The 21797-nt window shown below is 34.9% G+C and overlaps 1 protein-coding gene across 5 annotated transcripts in view; it reads left to right on the top strand.

Moving 5' to 3' along the window:
* Positions 1 to 20465, top strand: part of SCAI (suppressor of cancer cell invasion) — a 135090-nt gene extending 114625 nt beyond the window's left edge. For 3 of the 5 annotated variants that reach the window (XM_032419094.1, XM_032419095.1, XM_032419096.1), the window contains 3 exons: positions 2083 to 2256; positions 2441 to 2541; positions 13901 to 14565. In XM_032419094.1, coding sequence (XP_032274985.1) covers positions 2083 to 2256; positions 2441 to 2541; positions 13901 to 14047 — 422 coding nt within the window. In that variant the 3' untranslated portion in view covers positions 14048 to 14565. Of the gene's footprint in view, positions 1 to 2082; positions 2257 to 2440; positions 2542 to 13900 lie in introns of those variants that run through there. The other 2 variants (XM_032419093.1, XM_032419097.1) reach the window with 2 other exon arrangements.
* The last annotated feature ends 1332 nt before the right edge of the window (positions 20466 to 21797 follow it).

The following is a 21797-nucleotide window of genomic DNA, read 5'->3' as shown; positions in this document are numbered from 1 at the left end:
GAATTTGAATTCCGACTCAGCCACTGACTAGCTGTGTGACCTTGGGAAGTTACATAGCCATTCTGTGCCTGTTTCTTTCCTATCAAATGGAGATAGTAATAGTACTTCCTCGTTAAATAATTTTGGGTATATAGTAAGTATTCAATATGTGCTAACTCATTTTTTAATGGTCATTATTATTAATGCTTATTATCACACTTAGTTGTAGTATACAACCTTAACACTTTTTGGTCCAGTATCATATCTTTGTGCTAGAAAGCTTAGACGTCTAATCCCTTAAATATGGCCCATCTGAGCACAAAGCTAGCAGATACTTAAATTTGGGGATGTCTAATTAGGTTCCTGCACCTCTAGTAACTAAAGTCTCCAGTTCTCCCTTGAACCACGAGTTACATCATCTGTACAACAAACATTTATTCAGCATTTATTTATCAGGTTCTGTGCTGGGCGCTGGAGTTAACACTCTGACCAGACAAACACAGTATGTTCCTCACAGAGCCAAATGTCTAGCCAAAGATACAGACAACCTAAGAGGCATTTCTTATAGGTGCTATTAGTGGTTCATAGAAGGAAGCATATGGAACATGTAAGAGGAACTCCTGAGCAGCCCTTGCAGGTGAAGAAAATGGATAAAAAGATGTCAGAGTGGAGTTGAAGGTTATATAGAATTATATGGAGCTGGGACATGGTTAACAAGAGTGTTCTAGCAGAGCAATAGCCTGTGAGCCCAGACATAAGAGCTCTGTGATGAGAGAGTTTATGGAACTTTTTTTTTAAGATTTTATTTTTAAGTAATTGTTACACCCAACATGGGGCTTGAACTCACAACCCCAAGATCAAGAGTCGTGTGCTCTACCCACTGAGCCAGCCGGGTGCCCCAGTTTATGGAACATTTAGAGAAATTAAAGTACTTCCTGCTAGTGGAAGGATAGGGTGTGGGATTGTGTGACTGAATCATGAAAAACCTTTTAGGATTTGTGAAGAGATTAAAATGGAGGACAATGGGGTGCCATCAAAAGATTGTGAACAGAAGAGTAGCATGGAAGAGCATTCATTAACCTTGTGGAGAATGGGTTGGAGAGGAGCACTGATGGAAATAGGGAGATGGTCGTGGCTTCAAAAGATACTAAGCCCAAAGAGCCAACAGGATTTGGTGATGGATTGGATATGAGGGAACAAGGGAGAGGAAGGAGGCAGAGGTGAACTTCCAGGTTTCTGGCTAAGATGCTGGTAAATGATGGTACTGCATAAGAAGCAGATTTGTAGAGAACAAAAGGGAAGAATTTGCTTTCAATTTCTGACAAGTTGGGTTTGAGGTTACCTTTGAAACTTAGGTTGAATATTGTAGTCTAGAGCAGCTCTGTTCAATAGAAAGATAATGTAAGTCACGTGTAATTTTGAATTTTCTAGTAGCCACATTAAAAAAAGGTTTAACAGGTGAAATTAATATATCTTTTTGTAGTGAGGCTCTGAAATCCTACATATATTTTACATTTCACGGTGCAGCTCACTTTGGACCAGTCACGTTTGAAGTATCCTGTAGCTACAGTAGGACAGTGCAGTTCTAGACCCGGTGAGCTCGATCTAGGCTGCAGATAAGAGGACTGGGCATCAGTAGGCATGTAAGTGATAACTGAAATTGTGGGAGTAGGTGAGATCAGCAATGTGTAGGGTCAAAGAGAGAAAATATTGATATTTAGGGGATAGGCGAGAAAGAGCAACTAACAAAAGGGAATGAAAAAGATGGCCAATTCTAGTACTCATCAGAGAATTCTATCATGAACCACCCATGTACTTGCCATATTTGGATAAAATTTGTTAGTTGGAGTGAAAAAGACAAAGGAATATATTCCTTTTCCATTTCTCTTAAGTTTCCTACGCTCTCTCTTAAGTTTGTTCAGCAGAAAGCAGCGTACCTGGGATGTTTTTGTAGTTCCATGCAGAATCTGCTTTATTGAATTATGTTTTAATGATATAGCTTTAATTTTGTATAATATCATTATATTAAAATATTCCTCAAATAGATCTCTTATCTTTTGCAAAACTGTTGTCTATATATATATAACATGTTTGTTATTACAGATCAATCTCAACGAGGTAGCCTCTTCACTCTCTTTTTGAACAATCCTCTAATGGCCTTCCTATTTGTCTCTGGATTGTCAAGCATGCGCAGAGGCCTATGGGAAAAATGTCAAGAATATCTTCGAAAAATCAACCGTGATATTGCCCAGCTACTGACCCATTCACGTTCAATAGGTACCCTACTAATCTAACTGAACACTTAACATACTATAATGGTTTTATATTGTTGAAATTGTTTGAATTTTTAAAGGTATTTATTGAAGGCAGGAAAGTTGAGAAGGTTTTCGAACTTTCTTCCCCTTTGAAATGGGTTTTTCTTTTAAGCATCTTTTTACTGTCATCTTTCTCCTCTTTGCAGATCAAGCATTTCTCCAGTTTTTTGGAGATGAATTTCTTCGCTTGCTTCTCACAAGATTTATCTTTTGTTCAGCCACCATGAGGATGCACAAGATTTTTCGGGTAGGCAAAGAATATTATTAAAGACCAATTTTACCATTTTAGGTATTTAGGAATCATGTATTATATTTTATTAAATATACTGTATTAAATAAAATTTTAATAGATTCAAAATAATATTTACAAATTATTATGACATATAAAGATGACCCATATAAGGCACATCTGAATGCCAGTTTAAGAAGTAGAACATTTTCATTACCTTTTAGGCCCTTCCCGGATCCTATCTCTCTCTCAAATGAAATTAAAATCCTGAATTTTATAATTATCATTCGTTTTTCTTTATAGCTTTGCCATATGTATTATTTATATTCCTACACAACATGTTGATGGATCCAAATTGTTTGTATTCTTCTACAGCTTGCTTTTTTTCACCTACTATTATAGTCCTGAGATTGAGCCAAGTTGATGACAACTGTAACTTTCATCCATTTGTTTTCAGTGTGCTATAGGATTCGATTGTTTGACTGTATATCAAAAATTTCTTGTCCATTCTACTGATAATGGGTATTTAGGTTGTTTCCATTTTTTTATTATTATAAACAATGCCACTGTGAAATCTTCTATCAGTTACCTGGTACACATGTATAAGATTTTCTATACTGGGATGTGAGGTCAGATTATATAAGCATCTTCCAACTTTACTAGGTAATGCCAAATGTTTTGCAAAGTGGTTGTATCAATTTACACTCACTAGCAGTGTGTAAGAGTTACTTTTGCTCTAATCCTCACCACTTGTTGCAGTCTTACTTTATATCATGTGACTCTAATGGGTATAAATTAGTAGTTCATAGTGGTTTTAATTTTTATTTCTGAAATTGCTTTTAGGTTGAGTAACTTTTCATGTTTTATTCTTTGTTCCTCTTTGTGAAGAGTGTGTTCAAATCTTTTGTCCATTTTGCTCTTAAGTGATTTGGTTTTTTCTGTGAATTCATATAACTACGTAACACTGTTTATTGAGGTTTTAAAAATTTTAGCCATTATATTTTTCATTTCTATAAGTAACATTTGGTTCTTTTTCAAATATGCCTGAACATTTTTTAAAGAATTCATTTATTTACTTGAGAGAGAGAGAGAGCGGGGGGAAGAGCAGAGAGAAACCGGAAGGAGAGAGAATCTCCAGTAGGCTCTGCATTGAATGTGGAGCCTGATGCAGGGCTCAGTCTCATGACCCTGAGATCCTGACCTGAGCTGAAACCAAGAGTTGGATGCTTAACCAACTGAGCCACCCACGCACCCCTATGCCTGAACATTTTTAAGTCTCTTGTAACTTTTAGTTTAAAAATAGGATGATTTTTTTTCCATTTTATTATGGTAATTTTAAATATGAAAGAATTGTACAATGAATATCCATATATACACTAGCTAGATTCTGCAGCTAACATTTTGATATATTTGTTTTGGTACATTTATCCATTCCTCTTTTCATTCATCAGTTTATCTCATTTTGTGATGCATTTTGAAATAAATGGTGGACATCAATAGATTTTACCCCTCAACACTTCATCATACATATAAATAACTATACACACACAACACACACACACTTTTTTTTAAATTTTATTTTATTATGTTATGTTAATCACCATACATTACATCATTAGTTTTTGATGTAGTGTTCCATGATTCATTGTTTGCATATAACACCTAGTGCTCCATTCAATACGTGCCCTCTTTAATACCCATCACCAGGCTAACCCATCCCCTGACCCTCCTCCCCTCTAGAACCCTGAGTTTGTTTCTCAGAGTCCATAGTCTCTCATGGTTCATCTCCCCACTTCTTTTTTTTTAATGTGAAGTTCGTATACAGTGAAGTGCACAAAACTAACATGTGCCATTAGGTGAGTTTTGACAAATACATACACCCGTGTATCAAGTTATACAACATAGCATCATTCCAGAAAATTCTCTCTAAACCCTTTTCCAGTCAGTCCAGTACCCATTACCCCAGAGGCAATGCTATTTTTTATTATTTTCACTATAGCTTAGTTTCACCTATTCATGAACTTGAATTATACAGTGTGTACGCCTTTGTGTAAACCTTCTTTGACCAAGCGTCTAGTTCTTTTTTTTTTTTTTTTTTAAGATTTTATTTATTTGACAGAGAGAGACACAGCGAGAGGGGGAACACAAGCAGGGGGAGTGGGAGAGGGAGAAGCAGGCTTCCCGCGGAGCAGGGAGCCCGATGTGGGGCTCAGTCCCAGGACCCTGGGATCATGGCCTGAGCCGAAGGCAGACGCTTAACGACTGAGCCACCCAGGGGCCCCCAAGCATGTTGTTCTTGAGATTCATCCATGTTTCATATAAAAGGAGCTCATTCCTCTTTATTACTGAGTAGTAGTAGTCCATTGTCTGAATATACCACAGTTTATTTAGGCCTTCTCCTTTTGATAAACACCTGGGCAGTTTTAAATTTTTGACTACTGTAAATAAACTAGCTGTGAACATTCTTGTGCAAGTCTGCTCAGACATATATTTTGAATTTTCTTGGTCATAGGGTAGGTATGTGTTTAGTTTTATCATAAACTGCCATTTCTCAGAGTATTTGTACCATTTTATGTTTCTAGCAACAGTGTATGAAAGTTTCTCTATATCCTTGCCAACATTTGGTGTTGTCAGTCTTTTAAATTTCAACCATTTTTGTGAATTTTTTTTTAAAGATTTTTATTTATTTATTTAAGAGAGAATGAGCATGAGTGGGGGAGGGGCAGAGGGAGAACCAGACTCCCTGCTGAGTAGGGACCCCAATGTGGGGCTCAATTCCAGGACCCCAGGATCACGACCCGAGCCGAAGGCAGATGCCCAACTGACTGAGCCACCAGGCGCCCCCATTTTTGTGAATTTATAGTGTTATCTCATTGTAGTTTCAGTTTGCATTTCACTGAATAATGTGATGTGAGACATCTTTTCATGTGCTTCTCAACTATATTTTATTGCATTCTGTGGCTTACCTTTTTCTTTCCTTGAACAGTGGTTTTTCTTAACAGTTGCTTTTAAATTCTTGATGAAGTTTCAACTAACCAATTTTTTTCTTTTGTGGTTTGTGTTTTATCCAAGAAATTTTCACCTTTTCCAAAGTTACAAAGATTTTTTCCAAGTTTTCTTCTAGAAGTTTTATAGCTTTAGCTTTTTTACATTTAGGTCTATGATGTATCTTGAGTTATTTTTGTTTACAGTGTAAGGTAAGGGTTAATGGTTTTTTCTTTCATATGGATATGAAATTATTTTAGTATCATTGAAATGGTTATCCTTTTCTCTTTGAATTACTTTTGTAACGTTTTTGAAAATCTGTCAACCATATATGTATAGAGATATTTCTAGACTTTAAATTCTGTTTCATTGACCAATGGCATTTTTCTCCAATACACTGCTGCCTTAATTATTCCAGTTTTTTTTTTTTGATTGATTATTCCAGTTTTATAGTAAGTCTTAAAATCCTGTAGTGTGAGTCCCCCTAAAATTTAAGTGATTTGGTTATTCTGGGTCCTTTCTATGTGAAATTTAGCAGCAACTTCACATTTTGATTGGGATTGCACTTAATCTATGTAACCAATCTATGGAGAATTGTATTTTATTAATATTGAGTCAATCAATGACTATGGTGTATTTCCCCATTTATTTAGGTCTTCAGTTTCTCTCAGCAGTGTTTTGTGATTCTTATCTTATAGGTGTTATATTTATCTTAATAAATTTATTCCTGAGTATTTCAAGTTTAGAGAGGCATTATAAATAGAATTATATTTTTATTTCATATTCTAATTATTAGTTGCTAATACACAGAAATACTGCTGTTTTTAAAATTGACCTTGTTTCCTTGCAGTCTTCCTAAATTGAAATGTTAGTTCTGCTAGCTTTTTTTATACATTCCTTAAGATTTTGTATGTACATAATCATGTCATTTTCAAACAAAATAGTTTTTACTTCATCCTTTCCAATCTCTATGTCTTTTATTATGGTGGGGTTTTGTTTGTTTTGTTTTTGCTTTTGTACTTTATTTCAAGGTTAGGTCTTCTGATAAAATGTTGAATAGAACTAGTGAGAATGGGGATGCCTGGGTGGCTCAGTTGGTTAAGTGACTGCCTTCGGCTCAGGTCATGATCCTGGAGTCCCAGGATCGAGTCCCGCAGAGTCCCGCATCGGGCTCCCTGCTCGGCAGGGAGTCTGCTTCTCCCTCTGACCCTCCCCCCTCTCATGTGTGCACTCTCTCTCTCATTCTCTCTCTCTCAAATAAATAAATAAATAAAATCTTTAAAAAAAAAAAAAAAAAAAGAACTAATGAGAATGGACATCCTTGCCTTGTTCCTGGGTTTTGGGGGAAAATATTTAATCTTTTACCATAAATTAGATGTTGACTGTTGGTTTTTCATAGATGTCCTGTTTCAGGTTGACTGAGCTCCCTTCTGTTCCTAATCTGTTGAGATTTTTTTTTATCAGTAATAGGTATGGAAGATTGTCAAATACTTTTTTTTCTTCATTAAATTATCTAATAAATATTAATTCTATTAACACGGTGAATAGCATCGGTTGATTTTTCTAACAGTAAGTTCAGCCTTGTATATCTGGGTTAATTGTATTTTGTGGTCATGTATTATCCTTTTGCATTGCTGGATTCAATTTGCTAGTATTTCCTTATGGATCTTTACGTCTTTTGTTATGAGTGAGTATGGGACTTAATTTTCTGTTCTTATAATGTCTTCGTCTGGTTTTGTTATCAGGGTATTGCTGACTTCATAAATTGAGTTGGGATGTGTTTCATTCTCTTCTACTTCTTATAGTTTCTTTAGGATTGGTATTATTTCTTCCTTGAAAGGTTGATAGCATTCACTAGTAAAGCATCTAGACATGGAGTTTTCCTTTTTGGAAGTTTTTAAATTTTGAGTTCAATTTCAAAGGCTTTTCATGTTTTCTGTTTTTCTTAGTCAATTTTGATCATTTGTGTCTTACAAGTTCATTTGTCTAATTTATTGCAAAACATTGTCCATAATATTCCATTATCCTTTTAATCCATATAGGCTCTCCAGTGATCTTTTATCCTCATATTGGTAATATTTCCTGTCTTGTTTTTTCTTTCTCAGTCTAGCTAAAAGTCTGTTAATCTTAGTGATCTTTCCAAATAAACAACTTTTGCTTTCATTGACTTTTTTTTTTTTACTGTTGTTCATCTTTTTATAATCTATTTCCATATATACTTTATTGTTTCTCTTCTTTTTAATTACAGTTGACTTTTAAACAACAGAGGTTTGAACACTCAGGTCCACTTATCTGTGAATTTTTTTATATAGTACAGTACTGTAAATGTATTTTCTCTTCCTAATGATTTTCTTTTTGTTTTTTTTTTTTTTCTAATGATTTTCTTAATAACATTTGCTTTTCTCTAATTTACTTTATTGTAAGAATATAATACATAATACATATACATATAAAATATGTGTTAATTGGCTCTTTCTGTTATCAGTAACGCTTCCCAGTCAACAGTAGGCTCTTGGTTAATTTTGGGGAGTCTAAAGTTATATATGGATTTTTTTAAAGATTTTATTTTTAAGTAATCTCTACATTCAACATGGGGCTCGAACATACAGCCCCAAGATCAAGAGTCGCATGCTCCACCGACTGAGCCAGCCCAGCGCCCCATAAAGTTACATGTGGATTTTCACCGGTGCTGGGGTTGGCACTCCAAACCCCCATCCCCGCATTGTTCAAGGGTCAGCTGTACTTTGATTTTAATTTTCTCTTTTAATTTCTATATTTTTAAGCTTAGACCTAACAACTTTTTTCTCTTCTAATATAAGCACTTTCAAGCACTGCCTTAATATGATTTAAATAATTGAAATTTATTTAAGATTCTCTCTCTGCCCCTTCCCGACCTCATGCTCTCTCCCATTCTCTCTCTCTGTAAAAAAAAAAAAAGGGGGGAGAGGCGCCTGGCTGGCTCAGTCCTTAAGCGTCTGCCTTTGGCTCGGGTCATGATCCCCAGGCTCTGCGGGGGGCCTGCTTCTCCCTCTCCCACTTCCCCTGCTTGTGTTCCCTCTCTCGCTGTGTCTCTGTCAAATAAATAAATAAAATCTTTAAAAAAAAAAGGAGTTATGTATAAATGTCAATTTGTTCAACTTGCTACTGAACTATTTTAAACAGTGTTCTGTATTCTTACTGATTTTTTTGTCTGCTTGTTCCATCCCTGACAGGAGTATCTAAACCTATAATTATAATTATGAATTGGTTAATTTCTCATTTCAGTTCTCATTTTTCTTTGTGCATTTTGAAGCTGTTATTGAGTTCACACATACTTAGGGTTGTTCTGTCTTCTTGTTGAAATTACCCATTCATTTATGAAATATCTATTATGTGTGGCAATATTCCTGGATCTGCAATCTATTTGATTGATATTAATATAACCATACCTGTTTTCTTCTGGTTTGTGTTTGCATAGCAAATCTTTTTTCACCCTTTCACTTTTAACCTATGGTTCTCCTTATACTTAAAATGGATTTCTTTTCTTTTCTTCTTTTTTTTTTTTTTAAGATTTTATTTATTTATTTGAAAGAGAGCACAGGGCGGGGGGCAGAGAGGCAGAGGGAGAAGCAGACTCCCCGCTGAGCAGGGAACCAGATGCCAATGCCGGGCTCAACCCCAGGACCCTGGGATCATGATCTGAGCTGAAGGCAGATGCTTAACCAACTGAGCCACCCAGGTGCCCCTAAAGTGGATGTCTTTTCAATAGCATTAGTTAGGTCCTGCTTTTTTTTTTCTATTTAGTTTGCCAGTCTCTACTTTCATTTGATATTTTTAGTTTTGAATTATGTTAATATTAAATGTAATTTTGTAACATAGTTTGATTTAAGGGGCGCCTGGGTGGCTCAGTCGGTTAGGCGGCTGTCTTCGGCTCAGGTCATGATCTCAGGGTCCTGGGATCGAGCCCTGCATCGGGCTCCCTGCTCAGCAGAGAGCCTGCTTCTCCCTTTCCCTCTGCCTGCTGCTCTGCCTACTTGTGCTCTCTATCTGTCTGTCAAATAAATAAATAAAAAATATCTTTAAAAAAAACCACAGTTTTATTTAAATATACTATTATTTGTTATCTATTTGTCCTGGCTGTGGTTTGTACCTTTTTTCTTTCTCTGCTTTCATCTTCATTTGAATTAACGGAGGTTTTGTTTTGTTTTGGTTTAGAATTTTATTTTAACAATAGTATTGATTTACCTCTATATGTTGTTTTACTTATTAATATGACTTCACATTTAATATAATTGTCTTATAACAGTATACCTTTATATTCACCCTCCCAACTCTGTACATTTGACTTTTATGAATCGGTATATACTAAATGATACTTTGTGGTTAGCATAGCATTAAACAGTCAATGAATGATCTTTTAAAAAACTTTTTAAATGATGGGGCACTGGGTGGCTCATTTGGTTAAGTGTCTGCCTTCGGCTCAGGTCATGATCTCAGGGTCCTGGGATTGAGCCCTGTATTGGGCTCCCTGCTCCGCGGGAAGCCTGCTTCTCCCTCTCCCTCTCCCTCTGTGCCTCGCCCCACTCGTACTCTCTCGCTCTCTATCTCAAATAAATAACTAAAATCTTTTTAAAATTTGCTGCTCTTTATTTCTTCCTGTATTTAATTTTCCATCTGCTATCATTTTTCTTACTATAGAATCTTTTATCATTTCTTAGAGTGCAAATCTGATGGTAATTCTTTCATTATTTATTTCTCTGAAACAGTCTTTATTTCACTCTGATTTTTTTTTTTTTGAACCACAGGTTATTTAAGAATATGTTGTTTTGTAGCTAAATATATGAGTTATTAGGGCACCTGGGAGGCTCAGTCTGTTGAGTGTCCAACTCTTGATTTCAGCTCAGGTCATAATCTCAGGGTTGTAAGATCGAGCCCCCCATTGGGCTCCATGCTCAAGGCAGAGTCTGCTTGAGAGGCTCTTCTCCCTCTCCATCTGCCCCTCCCCCTGCTCGCTCTCTCTCTCTCTCTCACATAATAAATATTAAAAAAAAAAAAAATTTTGAATTATCTTTATCTTACTGACTTCTAAGCTAATTCCTTTGTGGTCAGATAATATACCTTGTATGGCTTAAATCCTTTTAACTTATTGAAACTTGTTTTATCATCCAGATGTCATCTATCATGGTAAATGTTCCACAGATACTTTCAATAAACATACATGCTAGTAATGTCATAACATCAGATAAAGAGTTTTATAAATGTCTTTTAGATAACCTTGACTTATAATGTTGTTCATCATGGTTTTTATATCTTTACTGATTTTCTGAATACTTGTTCTATCAATTATTGTGATGTGTAATGTGTCTTTTCATTTTTCTCTGGGTATTTTTAAGATTTTTTCTTCATATTATTTCCTATAATTTGATTATGATATACCTTGATAGGTATATCATATATATATATTTTTTTAATTAGAGTTCATTGATCATCTTGGATCTATGGAATATTTTTGGAATACTTCTGGTCATTTTTGTTCAGATATTTTTCTTCCTCCATTCTCTCTGGGACATAGTTACATATATATTAGACAACCTGTTGTTAACCTCCACATCACTTCATGTGCCCTTCATTTTTCCAAAAAAGTCTTTTTCTTTCTTTCTTTCTGTTTCAGTTTCTATTGCTGTGTCTTCAAGTTCACTGATGTTTTCTTCCTTAGTGTCTAAAATGCTGTTAATCCTGTCCAGTTAGTTTTTCATTTCAGGAATTACATTTTTCTCATCTCTAGTTCTGTTTGGTTCTTTTAATATTTTCCATTTCCCTCCTCATTATGTTTTCCTTTGTGCTCTTGAATGTATGTGTAAGAGCTAAAGTCCTTGTCTGCTAATACTATATTCTCTATCATTTATAAGTTTGTGTTTATGATTTTTCCTACTGGTTAGGGCTCTCATATTCCTGATTTTTTTATATGTCTAGTAATTTTCTCGTAGAGTATGTACATTGTGAATTTCATAATGTTGAATTCTGGACTTTGTTGTCTTTCTTTGAAGAATATTGGACTTTATTGTAGCAGGGGTTTAATCAACTTGCAAATTCCTTTGACCTTCCTATGGCTTGTTTTTAAGCATTTTAGGGATAGATTTAGAGTAGTGTTAGCATACAGATGTAGGTTTATTTTGGCCCAATACTAAGAGGCATAATTTTTCTGGGGTCTCTTTCATATGTCCCCTGTTTCAACAGATTTTCTCCACTCTAGGACGTGTTTGGTCAGAACTCAAACATCTCTCAGCCCTGTGTGAGCTGAGAGAATTATTCACCTTATAATAGTCCCCCATTAGATCTTGTTTTTTGGTTTTTTCTTTTTTTAGGGTTGTTGAACAGTTCTTTTTTTGTCTCTATGAGGACTATTTAGTATTTAGTGTGGTAAAACAAAATTTTGGTCTTTATAATTGTAATGAGTAATGCCTAAGGGCTGAAGAACGGTAGAAGTGATATTTGAATATATGAACTATCATGTGAGATGCATAGAAAAGCAGTAACTTATTTCTCCAGGAAATTTTAAATGAGTGACAAAATTATAGTCTATAAAAATTACCAAGGGGTACCTGGGTGGCTCAGTCGGTTAAGCGGCTGCCTTTGGCTCCGGTCATGATCCTGGGATCCTGGAATTGAGCCCTGCATCAGACTCCCTGCTAGGCAGGGAGTCTGCTTCTCTCTCTTTCCCTGTCCCACCCCCGTCACTCGTCCCCACTCATGCTTTCTCTTTCTCTCTTTCTCAAATAAATAAAATCTTCATTATTTTTTTAAAGATTTTATTTATTTATTTGACACAGAGAGAGAGAGAGCACAAGCAGGGGAAGCGGCAGGGAGAGGGAGAAGCAGGCTCTCCATGAGTAGGGAGTCGGATGCAGGGCTCAATCCCAGGACCCTGGCATCATGACCTGAGCTGAAGGTAGAGGCTTAACCGTCTGAGCCACCCAGGCGCCCCTAAATAAAATCTTAAAAAAAAAGAAATTACCAATTAAAGAAGAATTTCCAAGTGAGAATACCTCATTTTTGAAACGGTCTCTTTCTTTTGCTTCTATGCAATTACAATTTTTTTTCTTTTTCCTTTACTGTTCCTTTTCTGTTTTTTTTTTCTTTTTCTGGTATTTCCCTTTTTAGGGACTCTTTTTTTTTTTTCACACTGTTTGCTAATATTCTTAGAAATCTTAGGCATTTTCATGACTTTAATATTTATCTCCATGCATATTATATCCGTCTTTACATACACTGCTCAAACCTGTCTTCTGAGATCGATCTGAATTTTCAAATTCCTTTTGAGGGGCAGTTCTGTTTGTATTACCCTATTACTTCAAATAAAATATACCTAAAACCTGAAGCTTTTATTACTCTCTCCAAATCATTTCCTCTTGTACTTCTCTTTTTCTCTCAAATGGCTCCCAGCTCTTCTCTTATGTCTTTTCTTCCTAAAATCTCACAGTCATCTTTGACACCTCCCTGTCCTATAATTAATTGCCAAGGCTCATTAATTTTTTTTAAAGATTTATTTATTTGAGAGCAAAAGAGAAAGAGAACGAGCAGTGGAGAGGGGTAGAGGGAGAGAGATAGAGAGGAAGAAGCAGACTCCCCACTGAGCAGGAAGCCTGATGTGGGGCTCAGTCCCAGGACCCGGAGATCATGACCTGAGCCAAAGGCAGGTGCTTAACTGACTAAGCCACCCAGGTGCCCCAGCCAAGGCTCATTAATTTGACTTTTTCAGTGCTTCTCATGTCTTTCCTCTCATTTTAATTTCTGCTGCAACATCTATTTATTCATTCATTTAGCCAAATACTTGTTGAAATCCTACATATGCTAGGACTTTCCCCTAAGTAGTTGGCATTATATGATTTCTACAATATAGCAGAGTACTCAAAAGTGGCAAGACCCAATAAATACTTGTAAAATAACTCACTGAATGAATATATTAGGTTGAACCATATGAAACTGTAATTTTTGAAGGTCACAGTAGTCAAATATCAGCAATTTCCTGTGTTCAACAAGTACACTGCTATTAAGAATCATACTATTAGGGGCGCCTGCGTGGCTCAGTCGGTTAAGCGTCTGCCTTTGGCTCAGGTCATGATCCCAGGGTCCTGGGATCGAGTCCCATGTCGGGCTCCCTGCTCAGCGGGGACTCTGTTTCTCCCTCTCCTGCTCCCCCTGCTTGTGCTCTCTCTCTCTATCTCTCTCTTTCTGACAAATAAATAAATAAAATCTTAAAAAAAAAAACCTAAAAAAAAATCATACTACTATGCAGAGAACTACATATTAAGTTATTCCTAATATTGTAATGTTAATAGTAATATTATTAATGTTGTATATAATTTCCTTCATTAAACTCTAAAACTTGACTTTTCTCTCCTTTGCCTACCAGGAAACACGAAACTATCCAGAATCATATCCCCAACTGCCAAGGGATGAAACAGTGGAGAACCCTCACCTCCAGAAGCACATTCTGGAATTAGCGTCCATTCTGGATGTTCGAAATGTGTTCCTCGAGAGTACCATAGATGACTATTAAAACAAAAATCCTCTTGTTGAAACAATTTTTCATTTGCCACAGATTTTACATGGTGCCGTTTTTTAATGTGATGACAGACACATAGTGGTGTTACTTAGTTTTAATTTTTTAATTTAAGGCCACCATTTTAAAAACAAACTGAAAAAATTGTTCAGACTTTTAGGGTAACTGTTTTAAAATACAGTCTTTCAAGTCTTTTAAAAAACTCAATTAATCTTGGAATTTTTACTTTTCGGTTTTGAGGTATGGCTACTTACCTCCAACATCTATCCCTACACACATATAGTCAATGTTCTCACCCTCAGAAGAGTAAATCATTTATTTTTATATAATGAAGAAAATCCAACTCTTATACTTGGACCTTAAATGTGTGGATTTAGAAAATATATCATTGTTCACAAAGATGAAACTAGCCAGCATGGACTATTAAAAATCAAGAACAGTCTTTCCATAATATTTCTTTTCATTCCAACTTAGTAGGTAGACAAATGTGTGATTCTTTGAAGCATAATCAAGACCATTTTTGAAATCATTTAATTCATTAAATCCTGTCATAATTTCAGAAACTGTATAGGATTGATTTGCATCTAAAAGTTAAATCTTTAATTGGAGTCTTAAGATGATAAATATCACTTGGAACGTGTGAGCCCTGTGTTATCATGAAATATGCTGGCATATTTTGCTTTCTTTGTAATCTGAATGCTAGAAATGAAAAAAAAAGACTTTTAAGTATTTCAGTCAAAAAATCAGATTGTTGGTTTCATAATACAATGTTTCCACAGGAATTCTATTTAATCTTAATTCATGATATCAAGTTTAAAGACTATCCAGACTGAGGGCTGTGGCATACAGGACAGAGATTATATAATCTTTTTGCCTAGTTCACGTTTATGAGATGTCAAAGTCAGAGATGTTATTAATTTTAGTTGGGGATAACTGAATCATTACTTAACCTAAAATGGAAGTAACTTTTGCATTGACAATTTGGAAATAAGATTTTTTTAAACTCCTGATATTTAATATTTCATATTCATGCGCAAGTTTTTTTTTATTATTTTAAATAGGATTCTGTATGTAATATAAAGTTTTTTGTGTTTTTCTTCTCTGTCATCCCCTTCATAATTTCATAAGCATTAGTGACGATGCTTTGGGTTTTTTTTCCCCCCTTCTTTTGACTCCACAGCATTCAAGTTCAGAAATCTATGAACCAAAAGCCCTTCTACCTAACTGTAGAATTTGTACAGGCTCACATTCTACCTCTGGCAGTCCCAGGGGAAATAAGGTGATTGCTTTTGGTGCCTCTTTCCTGTGTCCTTAGGGAAATTTTACTGTAATATTTTTAACTTGGTTTTCATTTCAGGCATAGGGAATTATTTGGGACTAAGTTATTCATATACCTGTTCCAATTTGCTGATTTTTCATCTGAAGTCTTGAAATTATTGTTCTTGGGTTTAGGGGACTTCGTGGTATTTCATTCTTTTTTTTTTTTTTTTTCATTATTTTGTTTGTTCTTTTAAACCTTGTTTCAGAAGCTTTGAAAACTTATCCTGGAGGGAGATTTCCTTTGCCTAGTGGGTTGTTTTTCTTTATCAGATAAAGACTGCTTTTCTTTTCTTCAGTACCTTTATAAACTTTGTGGCTTTCCTTTCATAATGGTGTTCACCTGGATTATAGCAATAGGCTGACCTCTTGTTTCAGTCCCCCTGAATTTCTGTGCCAGTAATGTACCTGACCTCACGTATTTTCCTCTCCTCTGATGCTTAAAATAGTATTTATCCTCCTGAGCTTTATTCTCACCTGTTTAGCATAAAGAACACTGGTCTGAGAACTAGGAGACCTGAGTTCTAATCCTGGCTTCCCTGGAGCTAGCTTTATGCCCTTTGACAAGTGTCTTCATGTTTCTGTTTTATAGTATTCTCATCTGTAAAATGAAGGCATTAGCCCAAGGTCCTATCCAGTTTTATGGTTCTATAATTGCAATCTTGATTTCCCTCCCCCTGCCACCTGGAAAACTAGTTTTTCTGAGTTTACCATAGACATTTTCTTTTCTAAGTCATATTTAACTTGTTTTTGTTCATGAAAATATCTGAGTCTCGGTTATTGTAGAAGCTAATCTGGTGAAGAAATTAGAGCTTTTGTGATTAGAAACATGTTTGTCCAAGAACAAGGGGTCTTAGAAATCACGACAAGGGTTTAGATGATGACATTGTTACTTAAGCTGATAGTAGTGTAATTTCTTATTGGTGGTTAAAAATCTAAAGTGAGCCGAAGCAATCTTGAATCTTTAAGAAAGGAAAACTGTGCTAAAAAATTCTGTACCATTGTTTCATTCATGCCTTCAAGAAGACATGGACTGAACAAACTATATTCCAGATTTTGTTCTAGGCATTGGGAAAGCAAATGAATGAGACTTTAAAATCCTTGTCTTCATGAAGCTTATATTTTAGTAGGAGTCAGGCAATAAACATAAGAAAATTTATGTTAGAGAGTTGTAAGTTGTATGAAGAAAATTTAGAACATGGTAAGGGAAATGTTTTGATTGTTTTGGGGTGAAGAACAGTGTCTAAGTGAGTGATCAGGGTAAGCCTTAGTGAGAAGATTATATTTGTGCAAATAATTCATGTTTCTTTCTTTTTTTTTACTTTTATTATGAAAATTTTAAGCATATGTAGCATTCAATGAACCATCCTGTACCCATCACCAAGCTTCTACATTTTAAGACATTACTTTAAGCAAGGCATAAGAAGTGTAAAAGGACAATCACCCATGGGTATTGGCAAAGAATCTCTTTTTTCAGTGCATACCACTCCCCTTTATAAATATATAAATATTAAGCCCTTTATTTATTTAATTTTAGAATTCATAGAAATTTAAACATTGGAACCTAAGAACAAAGCAAAGCAAAGGGAAAAAAGCACTTCTTTGTTTTCAAATTGCACAAGCTCCCCCTGGAGATTCTGATACAGTCTCTCACCTCCCTTAAGAATCACTGCAAAAAAAACAAGGTATAGGATTGCAAGAAGTCCCTTACACAGAGAACAGTGTTAAGCACAATGGAATTATTTTCTCTTTCTTTATCCGTATATTTCTGAAGGTGGTAAAGCAGCTATTTTCCCTACTTCTCAGAAGAGAAAGCTGAGACCCTAAAACACTGTAGGTTTATTCATAGTGGCAGAGCCTGAACTAAAACTCAAATCTCCTAACCTCAGCCCAGTCTTTCTGGTAGCTCAGGTTGCTTTCTATAATGAACAAGAAAGGAATAATTAGAGATTTCCATTTTGGCACAAAAGGTTAAGGTATTTTTTAAATATATCAAATATTGAAACCAGGAAATCAGTCAGCCCTGCAAATTTTTATTTATTAATTATAAGAAATCCCCAAGTCAGACAATTTAGCCTTGATTCTAGCCAGGATATATTTTTTTGTATACGTGTGTGTGTTTTCCTCCTAGGAAGTGGTGCTCTCAAAACCTCTCAAAGCACAGAGAATTTATTATACCCTTTATATTTTTACCAAGTTGAAATGTTTTGAAATTATAAAAGCAAAGTGCAATCTAGTCATGACTGAAATTTTCCTGATACAGGATCTGGGGTTTATTTTTTCCTTACTTGTGGCTACCGCCCTTTATTTTCTTCTTGTAATAGAATTCCCTGAAACAGATTAGGTACTGAATTTCATCGAGGAAAATGGAAAAGCATCCAATCTGATTTATGTATCAATCTGTGGAGCTTTCTTTAGCATTCTTCTCCAAGTTTAATCTCTGACTTGTGTGACTTCATAACTTTCTGTCTCTTAAAAGGGGTTTGGACTCAGTTGGAAAATCTTGTACTTAGTTATCCATGAAGACTTGTAATCAGCCTGATATATAGAGAACATTCTGGACTGGAAATAGAGTAAGGTGCCAAGGGTCAGCCAACTTGGCTACTGCCAGTGATTCAGAACCACCTCCCTACCCTAAGTGAGTAAAAAGGTTTGATACGAATATGAATGGTATGAATCTCCTGGTGATATTTTGGATGTGTATGTTCCTGTGTGTGTTTGGAGAGTACAAAGGGTATTTACACGGAGGGCTCTTTTGTTGACCTTATTTATTTAAAAATCTTATTTTATTTGTAATCGCATGTGTATATTTTTGTGATGCTAAATGCAATCTCTGTATACTTTTTTGTATATATGTACATATTTGTAAATATATTGGTATGCAATGATGCAGTATGTGTATATTATATACCCATACCCACTGTGGGCTGAATTTATTTAAGTTCTATGAGGACATCATAGTGGCATCGTTCATGCTGCTGTAATTAGGTTGTGGCTGTATCTCATTCATGAGCCTCTATTTTGAGGGGCTTGTGTTTGGGTAAAATTGGCTAATTTGGAGTTGGAATTAGGATATGAAGATATTAACAGAAAGCAGGATATTCTTAGCTTTAAAATCATCTGTCAATTTCCATTTAAATGGATGATAAATTAGTGATATAAACCTGAAAAACCTTAGTGTGTGAAACTGAGACACCAGCAGGTTCTTAAGCTGTTTCAGTCCTTTATTTTTCTTGACCCATAATTGAGTATTATTATTGAGTAGTATTTATATTGAGAATTAAGGGGCTGTGGAAAAAATTACTTTGATCACATTTCAAAATAGATAGGAAAATGTCCTTTAAATAGAGAAATTCTGTGTGTAGTTGCCATGTCAATACCTGATACTAAATTTTAATTTTGGAACAGTGTTTTCACCGATGTGTCTCATTTTATATCTGTCTCTGTGAGGCAGAAAAAGGGGCATTAGGTAGGGGAAGGCTGTACCTAGGTGGGGGTGGGATTTAATAAGCAACAGGAGATTATTAATCTGTATATTTGCAGCAGCTGTGATTAATTTAGTCCTGTCTTGGCATTTCAGACTATAGATTTTTCTTATTGGAGTTGCATATCAAAGATGAGTAGGCTCATCCGAGAAAATGCTTCTAGTGAATAAAATGCCTCCAGTTGTATTTCTTTGTCTCTATGAGACCACTTGTGTTCTGCAAATTGATGATATATTCACACATGAAATAGAATTCTTAATATTAGGTGCATGGCGTGCTGTCAGATCTGGGCCTCCAAACCTCTACCAAGGATGATGGGTGGGGGAGGATATCCTCTTAGAGGATAGTGAATATGTGCAGTGCCAATGTGTGAACATGGAATACCACAGAGTATCAGTGTTTGTTACTCCTGTTTGCACCTGGCCTGTGTATTTGCACGGAAGAGTGTAGGAGATGTTTAGTATACCCTTGAACACATTCACCGCAAAAATTAAGTAGAGGTTATTTTTGCATGATAAAATGTAACTGCAAAACAACTGTTTACCCCATTATTTTTCAGACGATCACATCTGTGTAATACAATATTAAATTATCTTAAAAAGAGGAGTTAGAGTCAGAAGTCGGTTTTACCACCCAACAAATGTTACATTTGCCTCTTCATTGTATTTTTAATAGGAAGCCAACTATTCACAACACCTCTCAGTTACAGTATTAAATTTAAAATAAAGTTGTAATCGCCTTTTTCGTAAATAAATACTAAAATTTGGTAATGTATTATTTCTGGAAAATCAGTGAAAATGTCCATCGTGTCTGACATTCTATTGTTCTAGTAACCAAATCATTCATTGCAATTGGAGAGTAGCAGAGTAGATGTTATGCTATTTAAAATTCATAGAACTGACTCAGGCTCAGTATGGACATTAATTTGAGGAAAGGAGCAGCAGTAAGAAGTGCAGTAGATGAGACTGACATTGTGAATATGACCTCTGTTTCTAACAGTTGTAAAGCCAGTTACTTTGCAGTTAAATAAGGTAAGAATTGCTTAGAAAACCAAACCTTTCCCCCATTCTGTACTCTTAAGACTTTGATACTTTATTTCTATTCATGCTGCACTTCCCAGTCTCTCCTGGATACTGTGACCACTTTACCTTAAAAAAAAAAAAGGCAATTCATCTTCCTCAAACTAAAATTTCAGAACATGGTATTACACTGTGTTCCAGCTTAACTGAGTTTTTGAACAGAGACTTATTAAGCATGCCTTGTGTTTAAGGAAAAATAATTGATGTGTGAATGGAATCAATCACCTATTGAAAGGAAGGGTGTCAGGATAATGTAGGGGGACATACCCTTAAATTGGGTAGAGATAAATGTATTAAATTAAGTGTAACTGACTTGTTGGTGCCATAGAAATATTTCCTTTGGAAGTCTGTAAATATGAAATGTTTTCTTAAGGTAAATTTGGTATTTTTCACTTATTAGTTTGGTGTAACTTTTGAGAATTCCATTTCTGTATAATACTGTTAATCACTGAAGCACCATTTCTTAATTTTAAAATATTTTTGTTAATTTCTTTTGTGTTTTCTTTAAAAGTTATTACTTATCAGACTACTCTAAGTGTGATTTTTTTTAAGCAGTGCGATTTTTTAAAAACATTATTTTAACAGTAGATTCAGTTTTTTAATAGTTAGAAGTACATTTTGTTAATTCTGCACTCCAGATTCACTTAAGCCTGAATTTGGTCATAAAACATACTACTTATTAGGAATATTTTCCTATTTTGGTGAACATTTCCAGTCTATATCCTAAGACAATCATCTTTTTAGGTGTAGTATTGTTTATTGAGACATTGGTAATTTCAGGGTTCAGAGTTTTACTCTTCTGCTAGGCTTATGGAATGAAATAGAGTGAGTGATTCTATCATGTTCAGAATGAGATAGGGAATTATAGCTAGCTTTCCTATATGTCTGCAGTAAACAGTATTTAAATTTTTATATCACTAGTATTATTTTCCCTTTTGAAGCTATTATGAATATCCACTTGTCTGTGATGAAAATTAAGATTTGTGAACATTAAAATTTGACCCGTAAGTTTTCTCAAACATCAAATCAGTATGATCACCCATATAAATTGTGAAATGATAATATATGATAATCCCAAAGTAAATACTTCCAAACCATAGAAAAATAACCACTGCATTTTTAAAAATTTTATTCTTACCCTCCTCTGCATATTACAATTTTTTCCTAAATTATATGTTGTGATGTATTAAAAATCTACAGGAAAAAAAATTGCTTAGAATGTTTTAGGGCAATAAGAATTTTTATTATTTCCTGAAGAATGAGGTTGTGGTTTTTTTTTGTTTGTTTTTTGTTTTTTTAGCTCTTGGTTATCTTATTAAAAATAACTTTTAATGGTTTCGTAAAATATCTTAGGACATGTTTGTAGCTTTTTATAATTATCTGGATACATTCCTTTTGCCACATAGACCATATGGCTAGTTCTCCAATGATTTTTTGTTTGTTTTTAATAAACCTTGCTGTTCAACAATCAAGGAGTCTTGTATTTTAGAAACTTCTTCCAGTTGAGGTAGACAGGACTTAGATAATAGGAAAAGCAGATACAATGTCCTAACATTTTCACAGTAGAGCTTACAAGTGAAGGAAAGTATACAAATAGGTTATCTTCATTGTGTAGTACCAGTACAAATAGTGGTTTCATTAATCATTGAGTCAGATGAAGCAGTTATAAATCATTTCTTACTTTGCTCTAAAGATCATTGTCATTTCAGGCCACATTATTATATTCTCTGGGCAGTTTCCATTGTAAGGTTAAATATCCTTTTTCTTTATTCAAATCATCACTAAAGGTTAAGCTAATCACATAGGAGTTAAAAATAAGTTATGTTTGATCTTTTTCCCTGAAAATAATGGTGAACCTATTGTCTA

Source organism: Phoca vitulina, unplaced genomic scaffold, assembly GCF_004348235.1.
Source record: "Phoca vitulina isolate PV1807 unplaced genomic scaffold, GSC_HSeal_1.0 scaffold21, whole genome shotgun sequence".
Taxonomy (NCBI): domain Eukaryota; kingdom Metazoa; phylum Chordata; class Mammalia; order Carnivora; family Phocidae; genus Phoca; species Phoca vitulina.
Note: the sequence above shows the minus strand (reverse complement) of the source record. Positions and strands in the feature narration are given on the sequence as shown.